This window comes from Scyliorhinus canicula, chromosome 11, assembly GCF_902713615.1.
Source record: "Scyliorhinus canicula chromosome 11, sScyCan1.1, whole genome shotgun sequence".
In the NCBI taxonomy this organism is placed as follows: domain Eukaryota; kingdom Metazoa; phylum Chordata; class Chondrichthyes; order Carcharhiniformes; family Scyliorhinidae; genus Scyliorhinus; species Scyliorhinus canicula.
The window spans coordinates 164,618,519-164,641,931 of NC_052156.1; the positions used below are offsets into that span (position 1 = coordinate 164,618,519).

General features: G+C 46.3%; 1 protein-coding gene across 2 annotated transcripts; it reads right to left on the reverse strand.

Annotated features, from left to right (window-relative positions):
• Positions 1–338: 338 nt before the first annotated feature.
• On the reverse strand, positions 339–22,606 carry ucmaa (upper zone of growth plate and cartilage matrix associated a). Of its 2 annotated transcripts, XM_038811930.1 has the most exons (5): positions 22,420–22,606; positions 20,172–20,231; positions 19,991–20,086; positions 6,334–6,432; positions 339–652 (listed from the first exon to the last, which is right to left on the reverse strand). In XM_038811930.1, exons 1-5 carry the CDS (start codon positions 22,475–22,477, stop codon positions 555–557), a joined length of 411 nt encoding a protein of 136 aa, XP_038667858.1. In that variant the 5' UTR covers positions 22,478–22,606; the 3' UTR covers positions 339–554. The 2 variants fall into 2 exon arrangements, with proteins under 2 accessions (XP_038667858.1, XP_038667859.1); XM_038811931.1 differs by lacking the exon at positions 20,172–20,231.
• Positions 22,607–23,413: the final 807 nt, after the last annotated feature.

A 23,413-nucleotide genomic window follows, 5' to 3' on the forward strand; every position in this document is an offset into this window, starting at 1 on the left:
GTATCGCCATCTGCCCTAATGTCACCATACATGGCTCAGTGTCCAACGTTGCTTTCTCGTGCTCCCGTCAAGTGCCTTGAGATGCTTCATCACAACAAAGGTGCTTTATAAATATAAGTTCTTGAGAAAAGTTGCCTATCAATACAGGGAATCTTAGCTTAAAACTACCCTAAACCGAAGGGGAAAGATGCAAATAGCCTGAAGCTTTGGCTGTTTGACTGTCTAGTATTCTGTGCGTAACCAGTATTTATAGGAGGCTGCCACATGCAACTTTATTGTCCCTCTTCACAACAACAAAGTTTGTTTTAGTGAAAATACTTTAAGACTTCTCAACTTGATTTTTTTTTTAAATGGAAAGCTGTGCTGTAGCAAAGCAATGCCTTATAGAAGCTGTATGCAGTAAATCAAAAAACATAGTTTGATTCTTCGTGCTTATATTGCCGCTTTGAAGAGAACTTTAATGATTTGGTAGAACCCCAAATCTGTTAGACGGACTCCATCTGCTTCACATCATAATATGCAGTTTCAGCTCTGACTAAAAGAAAGTGTTTCTTTTAATAACCATAGCGGTTGTACAGGTATGGAGGGTAGCGACCACCATAGTGCCATTGACGCCATGATTGAGACTTTTCATGAGATCTTTCATATTGCTCTGGAATAGTAAGAAATAAAGGATTAGATTGAAATTGTTAGTTAGCTAACTAAAAACTATTATTTTGATTACCATTCACAATGTTCCAGATTTATTCTCTCACAGGCTGTATTTTGAAGTGGGTCATGCAGTAATGCTTTTTTTTTTTGCAAGTGGGAGGTACCAGCTACACATGTTTTTGTCTAGTTCTTTCACTGGACCGAAACGGTGTCTATTGAATGGCTACCAATGGAATAGTTTGACTTCTTCCAGCATACGCAGTCACAATATCTCCTCGTGTAGTACAATATCGTACGTTGGTAATACCTGTGAACCAGTAGATTAAACATCCACAGCCTGGCATTCCCAAGTTGTACCAGGGTCCCAAGTTGAGGAGAATTTTTTTTTAAAAGGACAACTGCAGTGCCTTCCACTTTAAATCACAGTTTAAGTGCTGTTTAGTGTTTCAAACTTCCAGACATGTCACTGTAGAACAAGAGGGATGATAAATATTGCAAAAATAACAATTTTGAGTATGTTTGCACTTCATGGTTGGAATGACTATATATACTTCCCATCACAGTGGGAACCCTTTAAATATTAAGTCCATAAATTCATCATAAACCCTTAAAACTCATACTTTAAACAGCTTTATTTTTAAGCTTAGGTTTCAATAAAGAGTCTGAGCTCTGAGAATAAGCTGCTCTATACTCCTGATAAGCTGGTTAAATTCACTTGGCAACTATAGATGTTACCAGCTCTATTGCTTCACAGCATAACTGAACCTCCTGTAATTGGAAAACAATTTAATCCTGAGCTGAGCCTCCTACCCAACTTCCTCCAACACCTACTTCCACCTTATAATAGTGTACATCCCCATCTCAGCTAATCTGCTGGAACCCCTCAACTGTGCCCTTGTCGCCTCCAGACTAAACGATTCCAGCTCTCTCCAGGTGGGCCTTCGACCCGCCACAAATTTTAACGCTCATCCAGACCTCTGCCAGCTGTGCTGTAATTCGCACCAAGGTCTGTTCGACCATCATCCCTGTGCTCACTGTCCAGCGGCACTCCATTTCAAAATTCTCCTCCTGATTGTTAGATCCCTTCATCGCTTCCCTATCTCTACCTTGCTTCAGCCCCACAATCCTCCATTATCTCTCGACTATAATTCTGGTCTCTTACACATCCTTGATTTTCGTCACCCCATCGTTGATGACTGTACCTTAAGTCCTAAGCTCTGAAATTCTCTCCCTGAATTTCATAAGATCGTAAGAAATGGGAGCAGCAGTTGGCCATTTGGCCCTTCAAGCCTGTTTTGCCATTAAATAATATCGTGGCTGATATGATTGTAACTTTAACTCCATTTTCCTGTCTGTTCCCACCCCGCCTAATCCGTGATGCTCATGTTGATCAAAAATCTGTCTAACTCAGCCGTGAATATATTCAATGGCCCAGCCTCCAGTGCTCACTGGGAAGGGAATTCCAAAGAATAACAGCCTTCTGAGAAGAAATTTCTCTGCATCTCCGTCTTAGATGGGAGACCCTTAGTTTTAAACCATCCCCGAGTTATAGAATCCCCCATGAATTGAAGCATTCTCTCAGCATCCACCTCGGCAAGCCCCCTCAGAATTGTATATGTCTCAATAAGATAACCTCGTTCTTCTGAACTCCAAATTGTACAGAACCAACTGGTCAACCTTTCCTCATTAGACAATCCTTACATCACAGCAATCAGCCTAGTGAACCTTCTCTGATCTACTCTTGATGCAAGTATATCCCTGCTTAAGTCAGGAGACCAAAACTATACCTGGCACTCCAGATGTGGTCTCTCTAAAACCCTGTAGAGTTGTAACAGGACTTCCCTACTTCCATCCTCCATTCCCCTTTGCAGTAAAGGCCAAAATTCTTGCTGCACCTGTGATTCTTGTACGATAGGCATCCATATCCCACTATCCTGCAGTGTCTCCATTTAATTCTGCTTTGCTATTCTTCCTGCCAAAGTAGACAACTTCACATGATATTCCATCTGCCAAATGTTTATATACTTGTGAAAGCTTTTACTGTCTGCTTGTTATATTTAGTACCTGTTTTCTTTCTGTCTAATTTTTCCCTCTTTATTTTTGTTTTATCATCCTTTGCTGGTTTCTAAAGATTTCCCAGCCTCCTATAATTAATCTTCGCAATGTTGTATGCAGTTTAATGATACCATCCCTACCTTCCTTAATCAGGCACAGATGGTACATCCTTCTCTCAGAGTCTTTCTTTCACAATGGAATTATGAAAAAGCTCCTTCAGTGTCTGCTACTGCTTCTCTACCATTATTTTTTTAACCTATTTTCCTAGTCCACTTTAGCCAACGCCATCTTCATACCCATGTAGCTGCCTTTATTTCAATTTACAACACTAGTTATAGGTCCACATTTTCTACCATCAAACGGACTGTGAAACTATATCATGTTATGATCACTCTTGCCTACATGATCCCTTCCTATGAGATCATTAATGAATCCAGTCCCATTACACATTATCAGGTCTAATATGACCTGCTGTCTGCTTGGTTACAGAAATCTTGTTCCCAAATATATTTTATGAACTCATCCTCCAGGTTACCTTTGCCAATTTGATTTTTCAAATTCAAATGTAGATTAAAATTGTGCACAATTATTGTCATATCTTTCTTACAAATCCCCATCATTTCTTGATTCATACTTTGTCCTAGAGTAACTACTGTTATGAAGCCTATAAATCAACTCCCACCAGTGATTTCCTTCCTGTGCTATTTTCCATCTCGACCTAAACTGTTGTACATCTTGATTTTCTGATCTCATCCTTTATTAACAGAGCTTACCCCACCCCATTCTCTTTCAGTCCTTGAAAGTGTCAAGTACTCTTCAATATTCCGGCCCCAGCCCTAGGCCACCTTGTAACCATGTCTCTGAAATGGCTACCATATCATTCCAATTCATTTTTGCCCTATTAACTCAACCATCTTGTTATGAATGCAGGGAGCATTCAGATAAAGAGCTTTTTTAAAAATAAATTGAGAGTAACCAATTTTTAGTTTCCAATTAAGGGGAAATTTAGCCTGGACAATCCACCTAACCTGCACATCTTTGGGTTGTGGGGGTGAAAGCCACGCAGACACTGGGAGAACGTGCAAACTCCACATGGACAGTGACCCAGGGCCGGGATAGAACCCGGGTCCTCGGCACTATGAGGCAGCAGTGCTAACCACTGCACCACCATGCTGCCCGCAGATAAAGAGCTCTTAACTGTCTTTTTTCAATCGCTTTTTCATATCTGACCTTATTTCCTGGTTTGTGTGCTCTGTGCCTTCCTGTGATACTCTGATTATCATTATCTACCATATTGCTTTGTCCTTTCTCTTTAACTTTCTGAATCTTTCCTCACAACAACTCTCAGCCCTGTCCCTCATTGCCTCTCCATCTTGTTCTCCTGCAAGATGCTCTTTGAAACATACCTCTTTAATCAAGTTTCTGGTCAACTGACCCAATATTTTGTTACCGTTACGCCAGACTTTGTTTCACCGTGGGACATTTTACTATGTTAAAGGCGCTGTTCAGATGTTCTTATGTGAAACGTACTTTCAAATATTGTCTACTTTTTTTGTTGTCTACATATTTAGACTGCCTGGGGTGGAGGGAGGGGGGGGGGGTGGGGGGTGGGGGGCACCTTCAGAAAGACGAGGAGAAGGAGGAAAATGGGAGGAAGAGTTCTCTAACTCTTCAGCTACAGAGCAGAATGCTGTTAACACAAGCTGCTCAGACCAACACACGCTGCTGTATTGTCTGTTCATCCTCTGGGATCAGTAAACTGCTCTCACCTGTCATGGGCCATATACCTTTTCTAATTAGTTAATGCATCATATCTAAACTGTTGCTTCTCATAAACTTAATAACCGATCTTAAAATAGTCAACAGCTTGTCTTGGGTATCTTTGACCCCAGAATCCAAAATCTTGCACTGCAGATATATCAAATATTTTTTGTGACTCTTTGGTAATCATTAGGTTGCAGGATATTCTGTTAGGAATGGAATACTTTCCGCTTCTGTCATTCAGTTGCCGGTTTGCTACAGCGTGGTTAAATGTGGAATAAAGCTTCTGCTGCTCTGTCTCAACAATGTCCTGAACTTAAAAGAGCACCCCATACTGCACCAATGTGACATTCTTCCATTTCTCATGTCAGCCATCCCTCCACGTGAAAGTGCCCATTCAGGAACTGTTTAATGCTGCAAGCCAATGCCATCACCCACCACTGTTCAAATACACCATGTAGGATCTTCACATCAAACTGACAGAGAACATTTACAGCCTATCAGTCTAAGGTGCACGATACTAACTGAACATTCTGAGGTAGGAAGTACAAATCTTCGGCGTTTCTCCATGAGAGGGATGTGATATTGGTTTGTCCCTGACTATCCTTTTATCCAGATTTTCCACAATCCCAGGCCTTATTCTACCACGCACCGAAACAATTACTTGTTCCTGACCACTATCCTAATGATTATGAACAGTTTGTAAAGAATGCATCCTATCAGTGTAGAAACATAGAAAATAGGAGCAGGAGGGGGCCATTCAGCCCTTCGAGCCTCCTCCGCCATTCTTTATAATAATAATAATCTTTATTAATGTCACAAGTAGGCTTACATTAACACTGCAATGAAGTTACTGTGAAAATCCCCTAGTCGCCACATTCTGGCGCCTGTTCGGGTACACTGAGGGAGAATTTGAACATCCAATTCACCTAACAAGCACGTCTTTCGGGACTTATGGGAGGAAACCGGAGCACCCGGAGGAAACCCATGCAGACACGGGGAGAATGTGCAGACTCCGCACAGACAGTGACCCAGCAGGGAATCAAACCTGGGACCCTGGCACTGTGAAGCAACAGTGCTAACCATGTGCCACCGTGCCGCCATGGCTGATCATCCAACTCAATAGCCCAATCCCACCTTTCCCCCGTATTCTCAGATCCCCTTCGCTCTAAGTGCTATATCTAACTGCTTCTTGAAAACATGTTTTGGCCTCAATTACTTTCTGTGGTAACGAATTCCACGGGCCGACTACTCTTCTGGATGAAGAAATCTCTCCTCATCTCTGTCCTAAACGGTCTACCCCGTATCCTCAGACTGTGACCCTGGTTCTGGATAGCCTCATCATCGGGAACATCCTTCCTGAATCTACCAAACATGGGTTAACTCTGTTACAAATGACATCAGAAAAGTATTTTGATTCATCTCCATATTCACTGGAAAATCTCACAAATGGAATCAATTTCGAAAGCACAGTTTCTCTGCAGTTGACTGTGCAAATTTAACAACCATGTTCAAAGACATTGCTAATTCAGTTAAGAGATTACTTTCAGGAGAACAACACAGTTGGACAATAAGCTGCTGCACGAACAAATGTGGAGTGGTAAAACATAATTTGAACTGGCAGTCACATTGCAAAATGGGGAAGCTTATGATGCAGGTAAGAAAAGAACCATCAATCAAAATCAACTGCACCTTATGGCAGTTATGGCCATTGTAGAAACTTTGAGACGGCAACATAAAAAGTGGTTTTAAGAAAATCGGGCAATGGTAAGAATTTTGTATTTTTTAATTAACTATACAATCTATTACTTCATCTTGAATGCGCTCCAATTTTACTTATGATCTAGATTTTCTCCGACTCCTTACCATCTTGCTCCTCTTCCACATAACTCTTCCATTCATACAACTGCTCCTCATGATATTCCTTTCTTCGTTCATCAGCTGCACGCCTTTGGCTGTTCTCAGCTACAAGACAGATAGGTTTTAAACATGTTTTTAGGTTCATGTCTTTGCTGCAACACAGATTTCGAATGTAAACATTTGCAATGATTATCTAACTTTTAATCAAAGCGGGGTGTGAGATTATTTTGTTGTAATCAATAAAAATAGTTTATTGTGAATGCTAAAATTAACTTAAAGCTGGTTTATTCATCTTTAATCGAGATTATGAACTTTTAACACAACCTTCACTTTATGATGAGACTTTCTCATACAACAATTTGTTAGAAAATCATTTATATAGTACAGCAGGCTAAGAAAAGGTTCATAAAGCATAGGGTGGGGAGGGGGGGTGGTGGTGGTGTGGTAATGTTACTGGATCTGCAATCTAAAGACCTCGACTAACGCAGCTGGTGGAATTTAAATTTAATTAATAAATCTGGAATTAAATAAAAGTTAGTCTCTGTAATGAATAGTTTCTGACCATGAAACTACTGAATTGTTGTAAAAATACAACTGGTTCAGTAATGTCCTTCAGAGAAGCAAGTTGGACGCCTACAGGTCCCCTGACCCTCGGAAATGAGACTGCCTCTGAAATGGTCAAAGTAGTTCTGAAATACCAAACCATTGGAAAATGTTGTGAAAGAATAAAACCAGATGGGCCATCTGGCATCGATATAGGCACCGTAAACAACAACCACACACCACGCCCAACTGAACCTGCAAATTCCTCAACATCTAGAGGTTTTTGCCAACATTGGGAGAACTGGCTGTCAGACTAGTTGAATAATGGCCTGACATTCACCATCTCATATTTACTCCTCCATTACCCTCCTGGTTATGTCCTGATCAATCAGAGATGTCAGCTCAATGGTATACACTCTAGAGAGTTGCCCTGGGAAGTCCTCAACATTGACTCCAGTCTCATGGCACATGGGCAAGGAAACCTGCCAATTACCACCTACCACACTTCCTCAACTGATGAATCAGTACTGCTCCATGTTGAATAGCACTTGAAAGAAATACTGAGGGTGGCACGGGCACAGAATGTACTCTGTGTGGGGGACTTCAGTGTCCATCACCAAGAGCGGCTCGATAGAACCACTACAGACTGAGCTGGCCAAGTCCAAAGGGACGAGACTGAGCCTGCAGCAGGTGGTGAGGGAACCAACAAAAGGGTTAAACATACGTCTTTCGGGACTTGTGGGAGGAAACCCGCGCAGACACGGGGAGAACGTGCAGACTCCACACAGACAGTAACCCAATCCGGGAATCGAACTCGGGACCCTGTCGCTGTGCTACCCCAGCAGTGTCAAAGCATCATCCCATTCAACCTCAAGATTGCAATATAATTGAAGGAAAATGTCTTTTAGAAGCGAAATAGCCAATGGAGGTGGTGGTATTAAAATAGCTCTGCACAGCAGCTCCGTCCATACATGGATGAACTACTGGAATCTTTCTACACACCTATGGTGCATTTCAAATCACTGGTACTAGGGATTTTAATGGTGTCTTTGATGTAACTAATAGATTTTTGATTGACTGATGTGATGAGTGGATATTTTCCCTTACAGCCAATCAACAATTCATAGAACTGACTCAAACAGCATCTCAGACCCTGGGTGCTCATTGAAGGATGAGCAGAAGAGGTTCCAGTTAACTATGACAAGTTAAAAATGTTAGTACAAACCCTGAATAGGTTGAAATAATTGGCGGACGGTGAGAAAGTCCCAGCTTCCTTGTTAATGTTGGCCGTAGGCGACAAATTATTGGCAGAATCCTTGTGTACATTGGCAGAACTCCTGACGTGGTAATGAGCACTCTTTGGGGCATGGGCAATAGATTTGATGGTCATGGCCACCTTTCTGAGACTGGAAGCTAACGATCGCCTTTCAGGTGGGGGTGAGAATGTTTATTGACCAATATCAGCAGTGCAACTGGAGTTACTATAGAATGTCCGGCATTGTATTGAGCTGAATGCAGAAACTCACAGGCAGGCTGGAGCGAGATGAAAGTTCCCACTGGTCTCACAGACAAGACACAGCCTGGTGCAGTCTGTGGACATGTTTGCTGGATTTGGCAGTTTCAAATCAACTACATTTTTCTTATTCGTTTACCACAAAACACATTACAAAGCATCTTTGAAAAGTACAATTTTACCATAAAGAATCTAATTCCTTTTTATCCAAATTATTTCAGATTATTGATTTTCAAAAAGAAATGTAACCAAGGGCAGCATGGTGGCACAGTGGTTAGCATTGTTGCCCACGGCGCTGAGGACCCGGGTTCGAATCCCGGCTCTGGGTCACTGTCTGTGTGGAGTTTGCACATTCTCCCTCTGTCTGCGTGGGTTTCGCCCCCACAACCCAAAAGATGTGCAGAATAGGTGGATTGGCCACACTAAATTGCCCCTTAATTGGAAAAAAAAAAATTCGGTACGCTAAATTTATTTAAAAAAAAGAAATGTAACCAATATTGCTGATCATATATTAAGAATTAGATTATTTCAAAGGGCTAAATGGTCAGTTTAATAGTTGAAACTTAATAGTTTTGATTTCTAAGAGTGCCATATTCTTGCAGAACTTGTACTTGTTCAACAGTAAATCAAATGTCATTATTATTGCAACACATTACTTGTTTATTGGAATATTGCGTTAACAGCACATAGGCTGAAGTGGAGATTGATAGGGAGCTGGAGGTGGCTGTATAACATACAGCATGCGACAGGAGTATAACAGGCAGCAGAAGACAGGTGTATAACAGACAGTGGGAGACAGGTGTATAACAGACAGGGGGAGACAGGTCTATAACAGACAGCATGAGGCAGGTGTATAACAGACAGTGAGTGACAGGTGCATAACAGACAGCATGAGACAGGTGTATAACAGACAGTCGGAGACAGGTGTATAACAGACAGTGGGAGACAGGTGTATAACAGACAGTCGGAGACAGGTGTATAACAGACAGCGTGAGACAGGTGTATAACAGACAGCGGGAGACAGGTGTATAACAGACAGCGTGAGACAGGTGTATAACAGACAGTGGGAGACAGGTATAATAGACAGCATGAGACAGGTGTATAACAGACAGTGGGAAACAGGTATATAACAGACAGTGGGAAACAGGTGTATAACAGGCAGTGGGAGACAGGTATAATAGACAGCAGGAGACAGGTGTATAACAGGCAGGGGGACACAGATGTATAACAGACAGCATGAGGCAGGTGTATAACAGACAGTGGGAAACAGGTATATAACAGACAGTGGGAGACAGGTGTATAACAGACAGCGGGAGACAGGTATAAGACAGCCGGCGACAGGTATATAACAGACAGTGGGAGACAGGTGTACAACAGACAGCGGGAGACAGGTGTATAACAGACAGTGGGAGACAGGTGTATAACAGACAGCGGGAGACAGGTATAAGACAGCAGGCGACAGGTGTATAACAGACAGTGGGAGACAGGTGTACAACAGACAGGGGAGACTGGTGTATAACAGACAGTGGGAGACAGGTTTAAGACAGCAGGAGACAGGTGTATAACAGACAGCAGGAGACAGGTGTATAACAGACAGTGGGAGACAGGTATAAGAGACAGCAGGAGACAGGTGTATAACAGACAGTGGGAGACAGGTGTATAACAGTCAGCATAAGACAGGTGTATAACAGACAGCGTGCGACATGTGTATAACAGGCAGTGGGAGACAGATATAATAGACAGCAGGAGACAGGTGTATAACAGACAGTGGGAGACAGGTGAATAACAGACAGCATGAGGCAGGTGTATAGCAGACAATGAGACAGGTGTATAACAGACAGCTTGAGACAGGGGTGTAACAGACAGCGGGAGACAAGTGTACAACAGACAGTGGGAGACAGGTGTATAACAGGCAGTGACTGACAGGTGTACAACAGACAGCGTGAGACAGGTGTATAACAGTCAGTGACTGACAGGTGTATAACAGGCCGTCACTGACAGGTGTATAACAGACAGCATGAGATAGGTGTATAACAGAAAATGAGTGACAGATGTATAACAGACAGTGGGTGACAGGTGTATAACAGTCAGCATGAGACAGGTGTATAACAGACAGTGGGAGACAGGTGTATAACAGTCAGCGTGAGACAGGTGTATAACAGACAGTGAGTGACAGGTGTATAACAGACAGTGAGTGACAGGTGTATAACAGACAGCATGACACAGGTGTATAACAGACAGTGAGTGACAGGTGTATAACAGACAGCTGGAGACAGGTGTATAACAGACAGCGGGAGACAGGTGTATAACAGACAATGAGTGACAGGTGTATAACAGACAGCGGGAGACAGGTGTATAACAGACAGTGGGAGACAGGTGTATAACAGACAACGGGAGACAGGTATAAGAGACAGCAGGAGACAGGTGTATAACAGACAGGGGGAGACAGGTGTATAACAGACAGCATGACACAGGTGTATAACAGACAGTGAGTGACAGGTGTATAACAGACAGCATGACACAGGTGTATAACAGACAGTGAGTGACAGGTGTATAACAGACAGCTGGAGACAGGTGTATAACAGACAGCGGGAGACAGGTATAAGAGACAGCAGGAAACAGGTGTATAACAGACAGTGGAAAACAGGTGTATAACAAACAGTGGGAAACAGGTGTATAACAGGCAGTGGGAGACAGGTATAATAGACAACAGGAGACAGGTGTATAACAGACAGGGGGACACAGATGTATAACAGACAGCAGGAGACAGGTGTATAACAGACAGCGGGAGACAGGTATAAGACAGCCGGCGACAGGTATATAACAGACAGTGGGAGACAGGTGTACAACAGACAGCGGGAGACAGGTGTACAACAGACAGCATGAGACAGGTGTACAACAGTCAGTGACTGACAGGTGTATAACAGACAGTGAGTGACAGGTGTATAACAGACAGCATGAGACAGGTGTATAACAGACAATGAGTGACAGGTGTATAACAGACAGTGGGAGACAGGTGTATAACAGTCAGCATGAGACAGGTGTATAGCAGACAGTGGGAGACAGGTGTATAACAGTCAGCATGAGACAGGTGTATAACAGACAGTGGGAGACCGGTGTATAACAGACAGTGGGAGACAGGTATAATAGACAGCAGGAACAGGTATATAACAGACAGTGGGAGACAGGTGTATAACAGACAACGAGACAGGTGTATAACAGACAGTGAGTGACAGGTGTATAACAGACAGCATGACACAGGTGTATAACAGACAGTGAGTGACAGGTGTATAACAGACAGTGAGAGACAGGTGTATAACAGACTTCGTGAGACAGGTGTATAACAGGCAGTGAGTGAGAGGTGTATAACAGACAGCATGAGACAGGTGTATAACAGACAGCGTGAGACAAGTGAATAACAGACAGCGGGAGACAGGTATAATAGACAGCAGGAGACAGGTGTATAAAAGACAGTGGGAGACAGGTGCACAACAGACAGCAGGAGACAGGTGTATAACAGACAGTGTGAGACAGGTGTATAACAGGGAGCAGGAGACAGGTGTATAACGGACAGTGGGAGACAGGTGTATAACAGTCAGCGGGTGACTGGTACAAGAGAGAGCAGGAGACAGATGTATAACAGACAGGGGGAAGACTGGTGTATAACAGACAGTGGGAAACAGATGTATAACAAACAGCGGGAGACAGGTATAATAGACAGCAGGAGACAGGTGTATAACAGACAGTGGGAGACATGTGTATAACAGGCAGTGGGAGACAGGTATAATAGACAGCAGGAACAGGTGTATAACAGACAGCATGAGGCAGGTGTATAACAGACAACGAGACAGGTGTATAACAGACAGTGAGTGACAGGTGTATAACAGGCAGTGACTGACAGGTGTATAACAGACAGCGTGAGACAGGTGTATAACAGAAAGTGGGAGACAGGTGTATAACAGACAGCGGGAGACAGGTGTACAACAGACAGTGGGAGACAGGTGTATAACAGCCAGTGACTGACAGGTGTATAACAGACAGCGTGAGACAGGTGTATAACAGGCAGTGACTGACAGGTGTATAACAGACAGTGGGAGACAGGTGTATAACAGACAGCGGGAGACAGGTATAAGAGACATCAGGAGACAGGTGTATAACAGACAGGGGGAGACTGGTGTATAACAGACAGCATGACACAGGTGTATAACAGACAGTGAGTGATAGGTGTATAACAGACAGCTGGAGACAGGTGTATCACAGACAGCGGGTGACAGGTATAAGAGACAGCAGGAGACAGGTGTATAACAGACAGTGGGAAACAGGTATAATAGACAGCGGGAGACAGATGTATAACAGACAGCAGGAGACAGGTATAAGACAGCAGGCGACAGGTGTATAACAGACAGCGGGAGACAGGTGCACAACAGACAGGGGAGACAGGTGTATAACAGACAGTGGGAGACAGGTGTATAACAGACAGTGGGAGACAGGTGTATAACAGACAGTGGGAGACAGGTATAAGACAGCAGGAGACAGGTGTATAACAGACAGCGTGAGACGTGTATAACAGGCAGTGGGAGACAGTTGTATAACAGGAAGTGACTGACGGGTGTTAAACAGACAACGTGAGACAGGTGTATAACAGGCAGTGGGAGACAGATATAATAGACAGCAGGAGACAGGTATGTAACAGACAGTGGGAGACAGGTGTATAACAGACAGCACGAGGCAGGTGTATAGCAGACAACGAGACAGGTGTATAACAGACAGCGTGAGACGGGGTGTAACAGACAGCGGGAGACAGGTGTACAACAGACAGTGGGAGACAGTTGTATAACAGGAAGTGACTGACGGGTGTTAAACAGACAACGTGAGACAGGTGTATAACAGGCAGTTGGAGACAGATATAATAGACAGCAGGAGACAGGTATGTAACAGACAGTGGGAGACAGGTGTATAACAGACAGCACGAGGCAGGTGTATAGCAGACAACGAGACAGGTGTATAACAGACAGCGTGAGACGGGGTGTAACAGACAGCGGGAGACAGGTGTACAACAGTCAGTGGGAGACAGTTGTATAACAGGAAGTGACTGACGGGTGTTAAACAGACAACGTGAGACAGGTGTATAACAGTCGGTGACTGACAGGTGTATAACAGGCAGCATGAGACAGGTGTACAACAGTCAGTGACTGGCAGGTGTATAACAGACAGTGAGTGACAGGTGTATAACAGACAGTGGGAGACTGGTGTATAACAGACAATGAGTGACAGGTGTATAACAGACAGTGGGAGACAGGTATATAACAGACAGTGGGAGACAGATGTATAACAGTCAGCATGAGGCAGGTGTATAACAGACAGTGGGAGACTGGTGTATAACAGACAGTGAGTGACAGGTGTATAACAGACAGTGAGTGACAGGTGTATAATAGACAGTGAGAGACAGGTGTATAACAGACTTTGTGAGACAGGTGTATAACAGACAGTGGGAACAGGTGTATAACATACTTTGTGAGACAGGTGTATAACAGACAGTGGGAGACAGGTGTATAACAGACAGCATGAGACAGGTGTATAACAGACAGTGGGAGACAAGTGAATAACAGACAGCGTGAGACAAGTGAATAACAGACAGCGGGAGACAGGTGCACAACAGACAGTGGGAGACAGGTGAATAACAAACAGCGGGTGACAGGTATAATAGGCAGCACGAGACAGGTGTATAACAGACAGCGTGAGACAGGTGCATAACAGACAGCAGGAGACAGGTGTATAACAGAGAGCGGGAGACAGGTGTATAACGGACAGCGGGAGACAGGTGTATAATAGATAGCAGGAGACTGGTGTATAACAGACAGGGGAGACAGGTGTATAACAGACAGCGGGAGACAGGTATAAGAGACAGCAGGAGACAGGTGTATGACTGGGGGAGACTGGTGTATAACAGACAGTGGGAAACAGGTGTATAACAAACAGCGGGAGTCAGGTATAATAGACAGCAGGAACAGGTGTATAACAGACAGTGAGTGACAGGTGTATAACAGACAGTGGGAGACAGGTGTATAACAGACAGTGGGAGACAGGTGTATAACAGACAGCAGGAGACAGGTGTATAATAGACAGCAGGAGACAGGTGTATAACAGTCAGGGGAGACAGGTGTATAACAGACAGCGTGAGAAAGGTGCATAACAGACAGCGTGAGACAGGTGTATAACAGGCAGTGACTGACAGATGTATAACAGACAGGGGAGACAGGTGTATAACAGACAGCGGGAGACAGGTATAAGAGACAGCAGGAGACAGGTGTATGACTGGGGAGACTGGTGTATAACAGACAGTGGGAGACAGGTGTATAACAGGCAGTGACTGACAGGTGTATTACAGACAGCGTGAGACAGGTGTATGACAGGCAGTGACTGACAGGTGTATAACAGACAGCAGGAGACAGGTGTATAACAGACAGCGTGAGACAGGTGTATAACAGTCAGTGGGAGACAGATGTATAACAGACAGCATGAGAATGGTATATAACAGACAGCAGGAGACAGGTGTATAACAGACAGCATGAGACAGGTGTATAACAGACAATGAGTGACAGGTGTATGACAGACAGTGGGAGACAGGTGTATAACAGGCAGTGACTGACAGGTGTATTACAGACAGCGTGAGACAGGTGTATGACAGGCAGTGACTGACAGGTGTATAACAGACAGCAGGAGACAGGTGTATAACAGACAGCGTGAGACAGGTGTATAACAGTCAGTGGGAGTCAGGTGTATAACAGACAGCATGAGACAGGTGTATAACAGACAGTCGGAGACAGGTGTATAACAGACAGTGGGAGACAGGTGTATAACAGACAGTCGGAGACAGGTGTATAACAGACAGCATGAGACAGGTGTATAACAGACAGTCGGAGACAGGTATATAACAGACAGTGGGAAACAGGTGTATAACAGGCAGTGGGAGACAGGTGTATAACAGACAGTGGGAGACAGGTGTATAACAGACAGCGGGAGACAGGTATAAGACAGCAGGCGACAGGTGTATAACAGACAGTGGGAGACAGGTGTACAACAGACAGGGGAGACTGGTGTATAACAGACAGCGGGAGACAGGTATAAGACAGCAGGAGACAGGTGTATAACAGACAGTGAGTGACAGGTGTATAACAGACAGCGTGAGACAGGTGTATAACAGACGGCATGAGACAGGTGTATAACAGACGGCATGAGACAGGTGTATAACAGTCAGCATGAGACATGTGTATAACAGTCAGCATGAGACAGGTGTATAACAGACAGTGAGTGAAAGGTGTATAACAGACAGTGAGTGACAGGTGTATAACAGACAGCGCGAGACAGGTGTATGACAGTCAGTGGGAAACAGGTGTATAACAGACAGCGTGAGACAGGTGTATAACAGACAGTGGGAGACAGGTGTATAACAGGCAGTGACTGACAGGTGTATAACAGACAGCGTGAGACAGGTGTATAACAGACAGCATGAGACAGGTGTATAACAGACAGCGTGAGACAGTCATCTAACAGACAGTGGGAGACAGGTGTATAACAAACTACGAGACAGGTGTATAACAAACAATGGGAGACAGGTGTAACAGACAGCGTGATAAAGGTGTATAACAGGCAGTGACTGACAGGTGTATAACAGACAGCGTGAGACAGGTTTATAACAGACAGCTGGAGACAGGTGTATAACAGACAGCGTGAGGCAGGTGTATAACAGTCAGTGGGAGACAGGTGTATAACAGGCAGCGGGAGACAGGTGTATAACAGACAGCGTGAGACAGGTGTATAACAGACAGCGTGAGACAGGTGTATAACAGTCAGTGGGAGACAGGTGTATAACAGGCAGCGGGAGACAGGTGTATAACAGACAGTCGGAGACAGGTGTATAACAGACAGTGGGAGACAGGTGTATAACACACAGCATGAGACAGGTGTATAACAGACAGCATGAGACAGGTGTATAACAGACAGCGGGAGACAGGTGTATAACAGACAGCATGAGACAGGTGTATAACAGACAGTGGGTGACAGGTGTATAACAGACAGCATGAGACAGGTGTATAACAGACAGTGGGTGACAGGTGTAGAACAGTTAGTGGGAGACAGGTATATAACAGACAGCAGGAGACAGGTGTATAACAGACAGCATGAGACAGGTGTATAACAGACAGCATGAGACAGGTATATAACAGACAGCAGGAGACAGGTGTATAACAGACAGTGGGAGACAGGTGTGTAACAGACAGCGAGTGACAGGTGTATAACAGACAATGAGTGACAGGTGTATAACAGACAATGAGTGACAGGTGTGTAACGGACAGTATGTGACAGGTGTATAACAGTCAGTGGGTGACAGGTGTATAACAGACAGCGGGTGACTGGTGTATAACAGACAGTCGGAGACAGGTATATAACAGACAGCAGGAGACATGTGTATAACAGACAGCATGAGACAGGTGTATAACAGACAGTGGGTGACAGGTGTATAACAGACAGTGAGTGACAGGTGTATAACAGACAGCAGGAGACAGGTGTATAACAGACAGTGAGTGACAGGTGTATAACAGACAGTATGTGACAGGTGTATAAAAGACAGTGGGTGACAGGTGTATAACAGACAATGGGTGACAGGTGTATAACAGACAGCATGAGACAGGTGTATAACAGACAGTGGGTGACAGGTGTATAACAGACAGTGGGTGACAGGTGTATTTTTTTTTTTTAATTTTTAAAATTTAGATTACCCAATTATTTTTTCTATATTAAGGGGCAATTTAGCGTGGCCAATCCACCTACTCTGCACATTTTTTGGTTTGTGGGGGCGAAACCCACACAGACACGGGGAGAATGTGCAAACTCCACACGGACAGTGACCCAGAGCCGGGATCGAACCTGGGACCTCAGCGCCGTGAGGCGGTTGTGCTAACCACTAGGCCACCGTGCTGCCCAGGTGACAGGTGTATAACAGACAGCATGAGACAGGTGTATAACAGACAGTGGGTGACAGGTATATAACAGACAGTAAGTGACAGGTGTATAACAGACAGTGAGTGACAGGTGTATAACAGACAGTGAGTGACAGGTGTATAACAGACAGTAAGTGACAGGTGTATAACAGACAGTGAGTGACAGGTGTATAACAGACAGTGAGTGACAGGTGTATAACAGACAGTAAGTGACAGGTGTATAACAGACAGTGAGTGACAGGTGTATAACAGACAGTGGGTGACAGGTGTATAACAGACAGTAAGTGACAGGTGTATAACAGACAGTGAGTGACAGGTGTATAACAGACAGTGGGTGACAGGTGTATAACAGACAGTGGGTGACAGGTGTATAACAGACAGCATGAGACAGGTGTATAACAGACAGTGGGTGACAGGTATATAACAGACAGCGGGTGACAGGTACATGACAGACAGTCATTGCAATCCTATCTGTTTGGTGCTAATATCTATGGGGAATTATTTTATTCATCATTGGGTCAGCACAGTGGCACAGTGATTACCACTACTGACTCACAGTGCCAGGGACCCGGGTTCCATTCCGTCCTTTGGTGACTGTATGGAGTTTGCCCTTACTCGCTGTGTCTGCGTGGGTTTCCTCCGGGTGCTCTGGTTTCCTCCCACAGTGCAGGTGAAGTAGATTAGCCATGCTAAATTGCTACTTAGTGTCCAAAGATGTGTGGGTTAGGTGAGGTTGCGGGGATGGGGTGGGAGCCTGAATAGGGTGCTCTTTCAGAGGGTCAGTGCAGACTCAATGGGCCGAATGGCCTCCTCCTGCACTGTAGGGATTCTATGATTCTATGATCACTGTTTGCAAGGTCAGCCTGTCCCTAATTCCCCTGGGGTTGGTGATGGTGAGTTGCCGTCTTGAAACACTGCAATCCATGTGGTGTAAGTAAAGCCCCTGGGCTGTCAGGAAGGGAGGTCTCTGGAGCTTTGATGGAACTGGGTGGCTTGCTGGACCATTTCAGAGGGCAGTAACAGAGTCAGCCACACTGCTGTGGACCTGCTGTCACATGTAGGCCAGACCAGGCAAGGACTATCCAGCACTGTTACACCAAGTTGCATCATTTAAACAATGGTTCAATTAAGCCAGGAGATACAGATTAGAATTCCAAGATTGATTTAAGCAGATGGCCTGGGTTTGGAAGAAGGGTGTGGTTGGTGGTCTGTTGGTTTGAATGCAGATTAAACCCTGGTCTTGCCTGTCTGCTCACTGGTGTGTCAGTCATTGAAGAGGAGGGAATTCTGCGGGAACAACAGCCAACATTCCTGCCTGAACCAAGGCTCTGCTCATTCCTCCACTTATTTGTGGGCCCCTCTGTACAGAAGGACTGTTGTATTATTGCCACACTTGGCAGGCTTGACGCTTTCAAAGTTATACTTTGTTTTGACTATCCTGTCGATGGACAGAAGCTACTTTTGTTCAAAACAAATTAGAGATTTTGAAAACTCAGCTTTAAAATGACTTCTTGCAAATGACTACAATGGTTAAAAAATGTTAAGGTTCTATTCCTGATCCTGCCCCAGCCAGTAACTATTTTAAATCCAACTCCAAACCACTTTGATGCACAGAGTTTTGAGAACTTTTTGCTTAATTTCAAATTATTTTGGAGTTTCACGCGTGACAGAATCACGGGGACACTTTCCAGTAATGCAGAGGTTTAGTCAGACACCCTGCACACTTTCCCTGGGATTAGAATTCCAGTTGTTCAGCTCCCAGTTGGAATTTCACATCCACTTCTCCTTGACTGATAGGATTAGCAACCAATGGACATTGTTGTTGAGTTTCTTTAAACATAGAAGCTGTTACTCTGGACAACTGGGTTGGGAGAGAATTTAACCGGGTGAAAGATTTAGATTAATGACGAGCTGAGGACCCGGAAGGTTGGATGGTCTTGATTGAGTGCGGGGGCGGTTGAACAGGGGTCCAACAGTTGCAATCCATTGGAAGTTCGTGTCTAGAACAGACCAGAAGGAATGGCCATGTCACCAGCCTGCCCTGGTCCTCCCAGAACAGTCCCAGTGTAAATCCAGGCTCCACAAGCGATTCCGGGAACAGCAACAACATCTGATAGCAGCCCAGAAAACTCCAGCCATGCCTCAGAATACCTGCTCCAGGTAACTACACACATTCTGCCCTTAGCTTTCTTATGTCTGTTTGAAAACGTGACCAAATAGAAGCAGACGTGAATACAAACCTTAGCACACAGATTAACCATGCAACTAAACGCCAACTTCTTCAGAATTTAGAACACCCTCGCTATGAGGAATAGCACATTGCCCCTATTTCAATATTGGGCTGTTTAACGCGCGGAATATTTGAGGATTTGTTTTCCAATTATCAATTTTGATCTCCAGGTAATCTCCTCAAACCCTTCCCAGCCCCAGCAAGTGGTCAGGGTGGAGTGGGAGAGGGTTATTAACACAGCCCTCAGAACTGCAACATTCTGCATTTTCACTGGGGGGATGCCTGGAGACAGGAGCTCTCCCCTCCGGCCTGTCCCCTCCGGCCTGTCCCCTTGCAGGAAGGGCAGAGGTTTGAGCCGCGGGACACCTGAATACTCACCTATCATCTCAGCTCTGGATTTGGGAGAGCGCCTGGTCCTCCGCTTGAAGAAATTGGAGGCGTCTGTTTCAGCCACGAAAACCTGTTTGTTCAGCCCTGCAGAGTGAAGACAGATACTTTCACTGCTGCCTACAGTAGTCACTTTGTACTCACACTCAACATTCAGATAAATACTCCTCACCTTCCTCTTCCTCTCCTTTGGTGTCCACAGGAACGGCGGCTCCTTCCGAATCCTCCAGAACTACAGGATGGAGAGGGGGGGGGGGGGGGACAGAAATGTTGGTTTATTGACCAGAACTCGCACATTGCAGATTCTCAGTGCTACTTGTTCCACAGTGAGGGTTGGAAAGACTGGGACATCAGACAGAACACAGGGATGCTGAGGGGAGACTGGGGCTTATTGATAACTGATTCCAGCCAAAAGGGAAAGTTTAACTGGGAATGATTTTCCAGAACCGACCCCCCCCCCCCCCCAGACTGTCACACTGTCAGCTGGGCATTGAGCTCCATTACAGAGAAAGAGTCCAATTAATTCTCCAGGTTACAAATAAAAAACACCCAAGTGAGGCGAATGGACATCCCATTGTCAACTAGAACATAAGAACATAAGAACTAGGAGCAGGAGTAGGCCATCTGGCCCCTCGAGCCTGCTCCGCCATTCAATTAGATCATGGCTGATCTTTTGTGGACTCAGCTCCACTTTCCGGCCCGAACACCATAACCCTTAATCCCTTTATTCTTCAAAAAACTATCTATCTTTACCTTTAAAACATGTAATGAAGGAGCCTCAACTGCTTCACTGGGCAAGGAATTCCATAGATTCACAACCCTTTGGGTGAAGAAGTTCCTCCTAAACTCAGTCCTAAATCTACTTCCCCTTATTTTGAGGCTATGTCCCCTAGTTCTGCTTTCACCCGCCAGTGGAAACAACCTGCCTGCATCTATCCTATCTATTCCCTTCATAATTTTAAATGTTTCTATAAGATCCCCCCTCATCCTTCTAAATTCCAACGAGTACAGTCCCGGTCTACTCAACCTCTCCTCATAATCCAACCCCTTCAGCTCTGGGATTAACCTAGTGAATCTCCTCTGCACACCCTCCAGCGCCAGTACGTCCTTTCTCAAGTAAGGAGATCAAAACTGAACACAATACTCCAGGTGTGGCCGCACTAACACCTTATACAATTGCAACATAACCTCCCTAGTTTGTAACATTGTATTCCATCTGCCAGACCCTAGCCCATTCACTTAACCTATCCAAATCCCTCTGCAGACTTCCAGTATCCTCTGCACTTTTCGCTTTACCACTCATCTTAGTGTCATCTGCAAACTTGGACACATTGTCCTTGGTCCCCAACTCCAAATCATCTATGTAAATTGTGAACAATTGTGGGCCCAACACTGATCCCTGAGGGACACCAATAGCTACTGATTGCCAACCAGAGAAACACCCATTAATCCCCACTCTTTGCTTTCTATTAATTAACCTATTAATTAACCAACAAATTCTCCAATAACATTTTTCAGGTTTTAGGTCAATTCCTTTTAGAACAAGAAATCTCACTTTAATATTAGTGTTGATGCAACATCCCATAACCAGAGGGTTAACTGTCCAGAATGCGGGTCTGGAGGGGAGAATCCCCAGCTTCCCGGAAGGAGAATCCCGAGCTTCCCGGAGGGAGAATCCCGAGCTTCCATAAGGGAGAACCCCGAGCTTCCCGGAGGGAGAATCCCCAGCTTCCCAGAGGGAGAACCCCGAGCTTCCCGGAGGGAGAATCCCAAGCTTCCCGGAGGGAGAACCCCGAGCTTCCCAGAGGGAGAATCGCGAGCTTCCCGGAGGGAGAACCCGGAGCTTCCCGGAGGGAGAACCCCGAGCTTCCCGGAGGGAGAACCCCGAGCTTCCATAAGGGAGAATCCCGAGCTTCCCGGAGGGAGAACCCCCAGCTTCCCGGGGGGGAGAATCCCGAGCATCCCGGAGGGAGAATCCCGAGCTTCCATAAGGGAGAATCCCGAGCTTCCCGGAGGGAGAACCCCCAGCTTCCCGGGGGGAGAATCCCGAGCATCCCGGAGGGAGAATCCCGAGCTTCCCGGAGGGAGAAGCCCCAGCTTCCCAGAGGGAGAATCCCGAGCTTCCCGGGGGGAGAATCCCGAGCATCCCGGAGGGAGAATCCCGAGCTTCCCGGAGGGAGAAGCCCCAGCTTCCCAGAGGGAGAATCCCGAGCTTCCCGGAGGGAGAATCCCGAGCTTCCATAAGGGAGAATCCCGAGCTTCCCGGAGGGAGAATCCCGAGCTTCCCGGAGGGAGAATCCCGATCTTCCCTCCTTTCCCTGGGACAGGGATCCAGCCGGGATAGCTGCTGTAATCCCGGTTACAATCCCGGCTCTGCCTTTCCAAGCGGGAGGTACATTTGGGATAATGGGAACACTCACTGGTCAGGATGCAGACGGCGGCCAGGCTGCACAGGAGAAAGTTTTCTTCCCATTTCATTTCTGCGGAGCTGCCGGTTCTCTGGGCGGCGAATTGGGGCAAGTTTGTGGCGGAGATTCTGCAGCTGCTGATGTGTTAGAGAGAGGGGCGGAGATGCGGGCGTTTCACTGCGAACAGGGGGTGGGGGAGGGAGCTGGCAGAGCTAGGGGGTGGGGGGTAGCTGGCAGAGCTAGGGGGTGGGGGGAGCTGGCAGAGCTAGGGGGTGGGGGGCGCTGGCAGAGCTAGGGGGTGGGTGGGAGCTGGCAAAGCTAGGGGGTGGGGTAGGAGCTGGCAGAGCTAGTGGGTGGGGGTGGGGGGAGCTGGCAGAGCTAGGGGGTGGGGGGGAGCTGGCAGAGCTAGGGGGTGGGGGGGAGCTGGCAGAGCTAGGGGGTGGGGGGAGCTGGCAGAGCTAGGGGGTGGGGGGGGGGGAACTGCCAGAGCTAGGGGGTGGGGGGGAGCTGGCAGAGCTAGGGGGTGGGAAGCTGCCAGAGCTAGGGTGTGGGGGGTGGGGGGAGCTGCCAGAGCTAGGGGGTGGGGGGGGGAGCTGCCAGAGCTAGGGGGGGGGGGGGGGGGGAGCTGCCAGAGCTAGGGTGTGGGGGGTGGGGGGAGCTGCCAGAGCTAGAGGGTGGGGGAGCTGGTAGAGCTAGGGGGTGGGGGGAGCTGGCAGAGCTAGGGGGGGGGGGGGGGGGGGAGCTGCCAGAGCTAGGGGGTGGGGGGGGGGGGGAGCTGCCAGAGCTAGGGGGTGGGGGGGGGGAGCTGCCAGAGCTAGGGTGTGGGGGGAGCTGCCAGAGCTAGAGGGTGGGGGAGCTGGTAGAGCTAGGGGGTGGGGGGAGGGAGCTGACAGAGCTAGGGGGTGGGTGGGGGGGAGCTGGCAGAGCTAGGGTGTGGGGGGGGGGGAGCTGCCAGAGCTAGGGTGTGGGGGGGGGGAGCTGCCAGAGCTAGGGTGTGGGGGGGTGG